At 68.7% G+C, this 11,472-nt stretch overlaps 2 protein-coding genes across 2 annotated transcripts; one reads left to right on the top strand and one right to left on the bottom strand.

The window, feature by feature from the left end:
- Positions 1 to 277: 277 nt before the first annotated feature.
- LOC141478758 (purine nucleoside phosphorylase-like) lies at positions 278 to 2,771 on the bottom strand (the record flags this gene model as incomplete). Its single annotated transcript, XM_074167744.1, is given in 4 exon segments — positions 278 to 338; positions 341 to 464; positions 2,052 to 2,155; positions 2,591 to 2,771. Coding segments are annotated over 4 exon segments (470 nt in total), but the record flags the coding sequence as incomplete, so codon positions are not given.
- A 3,589-nt stretch (positions 2,772 to 6,360) lies between these two features.
- On the top strand, positions 6,361 to 10,172 carry LOC141478757 (type I phosphatidylinositol 4,5-bisphosphate 4-phosphatase-A-like). Its single transcript, XM_074167743.1, is given in 9 exon segments — positions 6,361 to 6,433; positions 6,653 to 6,691; positions 6,694 to 6,839; positions 7,625 to 7,731; positions 8,142 to 8,169; positions 8,171 to 8,248; positions 8,893 to 8,945; positions 9,063 to 9,153; positions 10,029 to 10,172. Coding segments are annotated over 9 exon segments (759 nt in total).
- Positions 10,173 to 11,472: the final 1,300 nt, after the last annotated feature.

Genomic DNA, 11,472 nt, shown 5'->3' with positions numbered 1-11,472 from the left:
CCCAGACCCCTCCCCCCCAAATCCCTGACCCCCCCCGACCCCTCCCCCCTGTCACCCCCCCAAAATCCCTGACCCCCCCCCATCACCCCCCCCTTCCCCCCCCAAATCCCTGACCCCCCCCAGACCCCTCCCCCCCCATCACCCCCCTCCCCCCCAACCCTCTGACGACCCCCTCCCCCAGACCCCTTGGGTGCCCCCCAGGACCCCTCCCCCCCCAAAATCCCTGACCCCCCCCCACCCCCCCCGCCCCTCCCCCCCCCTCCCCCCCCCCCCCCGCCCCTCCCCCCACCGCTCGTCGTTGGGCCCGGCCAGGGGGCTCTTTCCCGCCAGCCCCGGAGGTCGATGTGGTCCCGCAGCACCAGGAGGTTCCCGGGGGCCAGGGGGGGCCGCAGGCTGCCGGCCGCGTTGGTCAACACCAGAGTGTGCACCCCCAGCAGGGCCAGCGTCCGAACCGGCATGGCCACCTGGGGGGGGGGGGCAGGACCCACACTTGGGGGGCTGGAGCCATAGATGTGGGGCTGGGGGGGGTGGGAGGGGCAGGAGCGCAGGGAAGGGAGGGAGAAATGGGGGGGAGACCCAAAGTTTGGGGTTCTGGGGTGGGGGAGAAGGGAAAGGAGACCTGGGGGGAGCCTAATCTATGGGGCTGGACCCACATCTATGGGGCTGGACCCATATCTATGGGGCAGGGGGAAGCCAGGCATCCAGGGGAGCCCCAACCCCTCTTTCCTCCCCCCAAAAAGGAATGAAGTGTGGGGCTGGGACCCTCATCTATGGGGTGAGGGACCTCCATCTATGGGGCTGGACCCACATCTATGGGGCTGGAGCCACACTTGGGGGGCTGGAGCCATAGATGGGGTCTAGGGGGGCAAGGAGTGCAGGGATGGGGGGAGGGAAGGGGAACCAAAGTTGGGGGTCGTGAGGGGGGGCAGAAGGGAAAGGAGACCTGGGGGGAGCCTAATCTATGGGGCTGGACCCACATCTATGGGGCTGGACCCACACTTGGGGGGCTGGAGCCATAGATGTGGGGCTGCGGGGGCACAGGGGTGCAGGGAAGGGAGGGAGAAATGGGGGGGGGACCCCAAAGTTTGGGGTTCTGGGGTGGGGGAGAAGGGAAAGGAGACCTGGGGGGAGCCTAATCTATGGGGCTGGACCCACATCTATGGGGCTGGACCCACATCTATGGGGCAGGGGGGACCCAGGCATCTGGGGGAGCCCCAACCCGTCCCTCCTCCCCCCAGAAAGGAATGAAGCGTGGGGCTGGGACCCTCATCTATGGGGTGAGAGACCTCCATCTATGGGGCTGGACCCACATCTATGGGGCTGGGACCCACACTTGGGGGGCTGGACCCATAAATGTGGGGCTGCAGGGGGTGGGGAGGGGGCAGGAGTGCAGGGAAGGGAGGGAGAAAATGGGGGGGGACCCAAAGTTTGGGGTTCTGGGGTGGGGGGGAGAAGGGAAAGGAGACCTGGGGGGAGCCTAATCTATGGGGCTGGACCCACATCCATGGGGCTGGAGCCACATCTATGGGGCTGGAGCCACATCTATGGGGCAGGGGGAAGCCAGGCATCCAGGGGAGCCCCAACCCCTCTTTCCTCCCCCCAAAAAGGAATGAAGTGTGGGGCTGGGACCCTCATCTATGGGGTGAGAGACCTCCATCTATGGGGCTGGACCCACATCTATGGGGCAGGACCCACACTTGGGGGGCTGGAGCCATAGATGTGGGGCTGCGGGGGCACAGGGGTGCAGGGAAGGGAGGGAGAAATGGGGGGGGGACCCAAAGTTTGGGGTTCTGGGGTGGGGGGGAGGGGAAAGGAGACCTTGGGGGGAGCCTAATCTATGGGGCTGGACCCACATCTATGGGGCAGGACCCATATCTATGGGGCAGGGGGGACCCAGGCATCCGGGGGAGCCCCAACCCGTCCCTCCTCCCCCCAGAAAGGAATGAAGTGTGGGGCTGGGACTCTCATCTATGGGGTGAGGGACCTCCATCTATGGGGCTAGACCCACATCTATGGGGCTGGGACCCACACGTGTGGGGCAGGGGGGTTACCTGGGCGGGGCTATAGCCCTCGTAGAGGTGGAAGCGGCCCTGCAGGACGGCGCAGGGGACGCCCCCCAAGTGCCCCACAACCAGCTGCCCCGCGTGGCCCTGCACTGGGGGGGGATGTGGGGGTCAGCCCCACAAGTACCCCCTCCCTGCCCCCCAAATCCACCCCCTGCCCCCCAAGCGCCCCCCTCAGCCCCACACCAGCCCCCCAAGTGGCTCCCCAGCCCCCCAAGCGGCCCCCAAATCCACCCCCTGCCCCCCAAGCGCCCCCCTCAGCCCCACACCAGCCCCCCAAGTGGCTCCCCAGCCCCCCAAGCGGCCCCCAAATCCACCCCCTGCCCCCCAAGCGCCCCCCTCAGCCCCACACCAGCCCCCCATCTGCCCTCTCAGCCCCCCAAGTGGCTCCCCAGCCCCCCAAGCGGCCCCCAAATCCACCCCCTGCCCCCCAAAAGAGCCCCCCAAGCGCCGCCCCCGGCCCCCCCGACTATTCTCCCAGCCCCCCAAGTGCCCCCCAAGTGCCCCCCCGCCGTGGGGCGACCCACCGGTGCTGCGGGGGAAGTGGGGGATGTCGGCGTAGGGGAAGGTGTGGGGCTCCTGCAGCTCCTGGGCCAGAGCCCCCAGCCCTGACCCACAGATCAGGGCCACCCGGGGGGCGGTGGGGACCCGGGCCCGCACCCAGGCCGCTGCCTCCGCGCAGGCCTCGTAGCTGTGGGGCAGACCCATAGCGTGACCCATAGAGGCACCCAGGACCCATAGCGTGACTCACAGGGGTGACTGGGACCCATAGATCGACCCCCAACATCATCCGGGACCCATAGATTGACCCATGGGGGCTCCTGGGACCCATAGCGTGACCCATAGAGGCTCCCGGGACCCATAGCGTGACCCACAGGGGTGACCGGGACCCATAGATCAACCCCCAACATCATCCGGGACCCATAGATTGACCCATGGGGGCTCCTGGGACCCATAGCGTGACCCATAGGAGCACCCAGGACCCATAGCGTGACCCATAGAGGCTCCCGGGACCCATAGCGTGACCCATAGAGGCTCCCGGGACCCATAGATCAACCCCCAACATCATCCGGGACCCATAGATTGACCCATGGGGGCTCCCAGGACCCATAGCGTGACCCATGGGGGCTCCTGGGACCCATAGTGTGACCCATAGGAGCACCCAGGACCCATAGCGTGACCCATAGAGGCTCCCGGGACCCATAGCGTGACCCATAGGGGTGACTGGGACCCATAGCGTGACCCACAGGGGTGACTGGGACCCATAGATCGACCCCCAACATCATCCGGGACCCATAGATTGACCCATGGGGGCTCCTGGGACCCATAGCGTGACCCATAGAGGCTCCTGGGACCCATAGCGTGACCCATAGGGGCTCCCGGGACCCATAGATCAACCCCCAACATCATCCGGGACCCATAGATTGACCCATGGGGGCTCCTGGGACCCATAGCGTGACCCATAGGAGCACCCAGGACCCATAGCGTGACCCATAGGGGCTCCTGGGACCCATAGCGTGACCCACAGGGGTGACCGGGACCCATAGATCAATCCCCAACATCATCCGGGACCCATAGATTGACCCATGGGGGCTCCCAGGACCCATAGCGTGACCCATGGGGGCTCCTGGGACCCATAGTGTGACCCATAGGAGCACCCAGGACCCATAGCGTGACCCATAGAGGCTCCCGGGACCCATAGCGTGACCCACAGGGGTGACTGGGACCCATAGATCGACCCCCAACATCATCCGGGACCCATAGATTGACCCATGGGGGCTCCCGGGACCCATAGCGTGACCCATAGAGGCTCCCGGGACCCATAGATCGACCCCCAACATCATCCGGAACCCATAGCGTGACCCACAGGGGTGACTGGGACCCATAGATTGACCCACGGGGGCTCCTGGGACCCACAGATTGACCCCCAACGTCATCCGGGACCCATAGATCAACGTCAAGGGGCCTCCAGGACCCATAGATTGCCCCATAGCTTGACCTATAGGAGCTCCCAGGAGCCAGAGATTGACCCATAGGGGCTCCCAGGACCCATAGATTGACCCCCAGCCCCCCCCAGCCCCATAGATTGACCCACAGCGCCACCCTCAGCCCCACAGATTGACCCCAGCACCCCCTCAGCCCCACAGATTGACCCACAGCCCCCCTTGCCCCATAGATCGATCCATGTCCACACCCAGCCCCATAGATTGACCCACAGCCCCCCCAGCCCCACAGATCGACCCACAGCCCCCTCTCAGCCCCACAGATTGACCCATGTACTCCCCCCGCCCCATAGATCAATCCATGTCCACACCCCGCCCCACAGATCGACCCATGCCCCCTCTCAGCCCCACAGATCGACCCATGCCCCCCCCGCCCCACAGATTGACCCATGCCCCCACCCCGCCCCACAGATCGACCCATGCCCCCCCCGCCCCACAGATCGACCCATGACCCTCTGCCCCACAGATCGACCGCTGCCCCCCCGCCCCACGGATCGACCCACGCCCCCTCTCAGCCCCACAGATCGAGCCATGCCCCCCCCGCCCCACAGATCGACCCACAGCCTCCCCTCAGCCCCCCCAGCCCCATAGATTGACCCACAGCCCCCCCTGCCCCATAGATCGATCCATGTCCACACCCAGCCCCATAGATTGACCCACAGCCCCCCCACCCCACAGATCGACCCATGCCCCCCCTCAGCCCCACAGATTGAGCTATGCCCCCCCCGCCCCACAGATCGACCCACAGCCTCCCCTCAGCCCCCCCAGCCCCATAGATTGACCCACAGCCCCCCCTGCCCCATAGATCGATCCATGTCCACACCCAGCCCCATAGATTGACCCACAGCCCCCCCACCCCACAGATCGACCCATGCCCCCCCTCAGCCCCACAGATTGAGCTATGCCCCCCCCGCCCCACAGATTGACCCACAGCCCTGTCAGCCCCACAGATCGACCCACAGCCCCCTCTCAGCCCCATAGATTGACCCACAGCTCCCCCTGCCGCATAGATCGATCCATGTCCACACCCAGCCCCATAGATTGACCCACAGCGCCCCTCAGCCCCACAGATTGACCCACAGCCCCCTCTCAGCCCCACAGATTGACCCGTGTACTCCCCCCGCCCCATAGATCAATCCATGTCCACACCCCGCCCCACAGATTGACCCACGCCCCCTCTCAGCCCCACAGATCGACCCATGCCCCCCCCGCCCCACAGATCGACCCACAGCCTCCCCTCAGCCCCCCCAGCCCCATAGATTGACCCACAGCCCTGTCAGCCCCACAGATTGACCCACAGCCTCCCCTCAGCCCCCCCAGCCCCATAGATTGACCCACAGCCCCGTCAGCCCCACAGATCGACCCACAGCCTCCCCTCAGCCCCCCCAGCCCCATAGATTGACCCACAGCCCTGTCAGCCCCACAGATTGACCCACAGCCTCCCCTCAGCTCCCCCAGCCCCATAGATTGACCCACAGCCCCCTCTCAGCCCCACAGATCGAGCCATGCCCCCCCTCAGCCCCACAGATTGAGCCATGCCCCCCCCGCCCCACAGATCGACCCACAGCCTCCCCTCAGCCCCCCCAGCCCCATAGATTGACCCACAGCCCCCTCTCAGCCCCACAGATTGACCCACAGCCCCCCCCGCCCCACAGATCGATCCATGTCCCCCCCCCCCCGCCCCCCATCGAGGACATTGCCCCCCCCCGGGCCTGAGGCCAAAGGGACTTTAGGACCCGGGGGAGGGCGTGGGGCCGCCCCTCCCCCCTCCCCCCCCCAAAACCCCCCGAAACCGGGTCCCAGCCCCCTCCCCCCCCCCCCCAAAATCCCCTCAAACCCCCCCAAACCCAACCGCCCCCCCCCCCGCCCGGCGCATGCGCACCTGCCCTCCATGGCTCCTGCCGCCGGCTCTGACGTAGCCACCCCCCCGCCCCGCCCTTTTATAGCTCCGCGCCGGCGTCCTGACGTCACCGCCCCCGCCCCCTCACGCCGGCGGGCCCTCTCCGCCAATCAGCTGCCCGTCGCCACGGAGACGACGCGACCCACCCCGCCCCCGCCCCCCACCCTCCCTTCCCGGAAGAGGGCGTGCGGCGGTCGCTTAGCAACGCGCGTCACGTGAGCGCCGCCGGCCAACGGGAGGGGGCGGCGGGGCGGCGGCGGGGCGGGGGGGGGTCACGTGAGGCGGGCGGGCCAATGGGAGGGCTGAGGGGAGGGGAGGGGAGGGGTGCGAGGGGAGGGGTCACGTGAGGCGGGCGGGCCAATGGGCGGTGCGGGGGGCGGGGCTAAGCGGTGTCATGGCGGACGGGGAGCGCTCGCCGCTGCTGCCCAACGAGGCGGGGCCGGGCCCGGGGGCAGCCCCGGGGGGGGGTGAGTTGGGGGCGGGGCCTCAGGGGAGGGAGGGGGCGGGGCTTAAGGAAGGGGCGGGGCTTTTAAAGCGAGGGGGGCGGGGCCTCGGGGGAAGGGGGAGGCGGGGCCCGGAGGGGGTCGGGCCTAAGGAAGGGGCGGGGCTTAAGAGGAGGGGGCGTGGTCTCCGGGGAGGGGGCGTGGCTTGTGGCTTCCAATCAGCCCCCCCCCCTCCGTTGCCAGGCGCCGGGGGGGCGGGGCCTCCGGCTGTCCTTCCGGGGGAGGCCCGCCCCCTTACTCCCCATTGGGCAGCCCGGAGGGGGCGGGGGCGGGGCCGGCGGTCACGTGCCGCGTGTGCCAGCGGCCAATCAGCGTCGAGGGGAAGACCCACCAGCACGTGGTGAAGTGCGGGGGGTGCGGGGAGGCCACGGTGAGGGGGCGGGGCCTAAAGGGGGCGGGGCCTAAAGGGGGCGGGGCCGGGAGGGTGGGGGTCCGAAGGGGGGGCGGGGTCTGGAGGGGGCGGGGCTGGAGGGGGCTAAAAGGGGGCGGGCCTAAAGGGGGAGGGGCCGGGAGGGAGGAGTCTGGAGGGGGCGGGCTTAAGGGGTGGGGTCTGAAGGGGGCGGGGCTTAAGGGGAGGGGTCTGGAGGGGGGCGGTACCAAAGGGCTGGGTGTCTAAAGGGGCGGGGTCTGGAGGGGGCGGGGCTTGAAGGGGCGGGGCCTAAGGGTGAGGGTCCAAAGGGGGGGGGCGGGGTCTGGAGGGGGGAGGCTTGAATGGGCGGGGCTTGAGGGGAGGGGCCAGGAGGGGAGCGGGGTCGGGGGGAGGGGCTTGAGGGGATGGGGGCTCAAGGGGCGGGGTCTGGAGGGGGCGTGGCTGGGAGGGGCGGGGCCTAAGGGTCGGGGTTCAAAGGGGTGGGGTCTGGAGGGGGTGGGGCTTAAAGGGGCGGGGCCTAGAGTGGCAGGGTCCAAAGAGGCAGGGTATAGAGGGGGTGGGGCTGGGAGGGGCGGGGTCTAAAGGGGGCGGGGTCTAAAGGGGGTGGGGCTTAATGGGGCCCAGGGGGTGTGGGAGGGGGTGAGACCGGGGGGGGGGGGGCACGGAGGGGGGGGGAAGGCTTAAAGGGGCGGGGCTCAAGGGAGGAGGGGCTGGAGGGGAGGGCGTGGTCATCAGGTGAGGGGGCGGGCCTTACCTCAGGCCCCGCCCCCTCCCCCCCCCCCCAGCCAATCCGCACGGCCCCTGGGGGGAAGAAGTACGTGCGGTGCCCCTGCAACTGCCTGCTGGTCTGCAAGGCCTCCTCCCAGCGCATCGCCTGCCCCCGGCCGTACTGGTCAGACTGGGAAGGACTGGGATAAACTGGGAGGGGAGTGGGAGGGACTGGTTTATACTGGGAGGGGACTGGGAGGGGATTTGGGGGCACTGGGATGGACTGGGAGGGGACTGGGAGGGGATTTGGGGGCACTGGGATGGACTGGGGGAGACTGGGAGGGGATTTGGGGGTACTGGGATGGACTGGGAGGGGACTGGGAGGGGATTTGGGGGCACTGGGATGGACTGGGAGGGGACTGGGAAGGGGTTTGGGGGCACTGGGAGGGACTGGGAGGGGACTGGGAGGGGATTTGGGGGCACTGGGATGGACTGGGAGGGAACTGGGAGGGACTGGGAGGGGACCAGTTCCCCCCCCCAGTCCCCTCCCAGTATAACCCAGTCCCCTCCCAGTATAACCCAGTCTCCTCCCAGTAAGCGCATCATCAACCTGGGCCCGGTGCAGGGGGGGGGCCCCCAGCCCCGACCCCCCCCCCGGCGGCGTCCGTGTGGCCTGTGGGCACTGCGGGGGGCCCTTCCTGGTGAGCCGCCCCCCAAGTGTGGGTCCCAGCCCCATAGATGTGGGTCCCACCCCCCGTATGTGGGTCCCAGCCCCATAGATGTGAGTCCCACCCCCCATATGTGGGTCCCAGCCCCATAGATGTGAGTCCCACCCCCCAAGTGTGGGTCCCAGCCCCATAGATGTGGGTCCCACCCCCCATATGTGGGTCCTAGCCCCATAGATGTGAGTCCCACCCCCCGTATGTGGGTCCCAGCCCCATAGATGTGAGTCCCACCCCCCGTATGTGGGTCCCAGCCCCATAGAAGTGGGTCCCAGCCCCATAGATGTGAGTCCCACCCCCCATATGTGGGTCCTAGCCCCATAGAAGTGGGTCCCGCCCCCATATGTAGGTCCCAGTCCCATAGATGTGGGTCCCACCCCCCAAATGTGGGTCCCATCCCCCATAGATGTGGGTCCCAGCCCCATAGATGTGGGTCCCGCCCCCCATATGTGAGTCCCAGCCCCATAGAAGTGCGTCCCACCCCCTATTTCCCCCCCTTGTAGCTCCCTTCCCCTGTCTCCCCTGTGGGGCTGGAGGGAGGGAGGGGGGGGCGTGGCCTGTGAGGAGGAGGGGGGCGTGTCCTCCGGTGGGCGTGCCCCCCAAGCCCCGCCCCTCTCCCGCAGTGGGCGGAGCTCTCGGACCGCGCCCTGGCCCGCTGCCCCCATTGCCGCAAGGTGTAAGTCCCTCCCCCCCCCCCCATCCCCTTCCGGGGGGGGGGCGGAGCCACATCCGTGGCCACGCCCCCTTTCCTGCCTCCTCCCCCTGAGGCCACGCCCCCTCTCTCCTCTCCCAGCTCCGCCATTGGCCGGCGGTTTCCCCGGCGACGCTGCCTCTGCTGCCTCCTGCTGGCGCTGCTGATTGGTGGAGCCGCCGCCGGGCTGGCGGTGAGGGGCGGGGCCTCGGGGGGAGGGGGCGGGGCCTCGGGGGGAAGAGGGCGGGGCCTCGGGTGGGCGGGGCCTGAGGGCTGGGAGGGGGGGATGATGCCAATGGGGATGGGAGCTTTTTAGGGGGCGTGGCCTGGAGGGGGCGTGGCCTGGAGGGGGAAGGGCCTCGGGGGGGTGGGGCCTCTGGGGCGTGGCTTCTTGGGGGCGGGGCCTGGGGGGCGGGGCCTCGGGTGGGCGGGGCCTGAGGGCTGGGATGGGGGATGATGCCAACGGGGAGGGGGGGTCTTTGAGGGGGCGTGGCCTGGAAGGGGGCGTGGTCTGGAGGGGAAGTGGCGTGGGGGTGTGGCCTCGGTGGGCGTGGCCTCGGTGGGCGTGGCCTCTTGGGGTCGGAGCCTGAGGGCTGGGAGGGGGGATGATGCCAACGGGGAGGGAGGCTTTGAGGAGGCGTGGCCTGGAGGGGGCGTGGCCTGGAGGGGGTGTGGCCTGGAGGGGGAAGGGCCTCGGGGGGTGGGGCCTCTGGGGCGTGGCCTCGGGGGCGTGGCCTCGGTGGGCGTGGCCTCTTGGGGGCGGAGCCTGAGGGCTGGAAGGGGGGATGATGCCAACGGGGAGGGGGGATCTTTGAGGGGGCGTGGCCTGGAGGGGGGCGTGGCCTGGAGGGGGAGTGGCGTGGGGGCGTGGCCACTGTGGGCGTGGCCCGGAGTGGGCGTGGCTCGCGTGGGCGGGGCTTAAAGGGCAAATAGGCTCCTGTCCGAAGGAAAGCGGGGGGTGCGGGGGGGGGTGCGTCTTTGCGGGGGGGGGGGGGGTTGGGGGTGGGCGTGGCCTCTGGTGGGCGTATCCCCGCCTGGACCCCGCCCCCCCGTGCTCTCTCCCGATAGGTGGGGACGTGGGGCGTGGCCCGTCGGTTCCGGTCGCTGCACGCGGGGTGGGCCCTGCTGGGGGCGGGGGCGGGGGCCTGCCTCCTACGGGCGGCCTATTGGGGCTGCGTGCGGGTCAGCCAGCCCCTCCCCCACCGCGCCTGACCACGCCCCCTCCCCCCTCAGACCACGCCCCCTCCCCCCTCAGACCACGCCCCCTCCCCCTCTAGGCACGCCCCCCTTCCAACCACTCCCCCTCCCCTTCCCAGCATGTAATTTGCCCCCCCCCCAAAACCTTCCCAGCATGCACCTGGAGGGGGCGGGGCAACCCCCCTCGGCCCCGCCCCCTCCCTCCCCAGGCCCCGCCCCCCCTTGTATATAAGCCCCGCCCCCCCGCGCTGTACATAGATCTCTATTTAATTAATGGCTTCCCTCCTCCCCCCCCCCCCCCAGTGGTGCTGTAAATAAAGGCCGCTCTGCCCCATAGATGTGGGGCCAGCCCCATAGATGGGATTCTCCCCGATGCCTGGGTTCCCTCTGCCCCATAGATGGGGGTCCCAGCCCCATAGATGGGATTCTCCCCGATGCCTGGGTTCCCTCTGCCCCATAGATGGGGGTCCCAGCCCCATAGATGGGATTCTCCCCGATGTCTGGGTCCCCTCTGCCCCATAGATGGGGGTCCCAGCCCCATAGATGTGGGACCCAGCCCCCCCCCCATATGTGGGTCCCAGCCCCATAGATGTGGGTCCCAACCCCATAGATGGTGTTCCCCCCAACTCCTGGGTCCACTGTGCCCCATAGATGTAGGTTCCAGCCCCATAGATGTGGCTCCAGCCTCATAGCTGTGGGGCCAGCCCCACAAATGGGGTTCCCCCCCGACACCTGGGTACCCTCTGCCCCACAGATGTGGGTCCCAGCCCCATAGATGGGGGTCCCCCCCCGACGCCTGGGTGCACAACAGCCTTTATTGTCCCCCATCTCGGGGGGGGGTGTAAAAATCTATGGGGCAGGGAGGGGGGGAGGGGGGATCCCTGAGGGTTTTCTGGGCCCTATGGGTCCGGGGGGGGCGGGGCTATGGGGCAGGGCCCTATATATTCTATAGGGAGGGAAGGAGCTGTAAGATGTGTGGGGCTGGAGAAGGATCTATAGGGGTCAAGGGGGTCTATAGGGGCTGGGGGGGTGCCCTATAGATTCTATAGGGCTGGACGAGAACTACAGGGCACGGGGGGATCTATGGGGCTGGAAAGGATCTATGGGGCTGGGGAGGGATCTATGGAGCAGGAGAGGGATCTATGGGGCAGGGGAGTGATCTATGGGGCTGGGGGAATCTATGGGGCTCGGGGGGTGTGTGTGTCTATGGGAGGGGCCTATAGGAGTGTGGGGCAGCCCTAGAGATTCTGTGGGGCACGAGCGATCTATGGGGCTCCGGGGGTTTGTGGGGCAGGGGAGGGATCTATGGGGCTGG

This window comes from Numenius arquata, unplaced genomic scaffold (genome assembly GCF_964106895.1).
Source record: "Numenius arquata unplaced genomic scaffold, bNumArq3.hap1.1 HAP1_SCAFFOLD_1583, whole genome shotgun sequence".
NCBI classification, from domain to species: domain Eukaryota; kingdom Metazoa; phylum Chordata; class Aves; order Charadriiformes; family Scolopacidae; genus Numenius; species Numenius arquata.
This window is presented reverse-complemented; position numbering and strand designations above follow the sequence as displayed.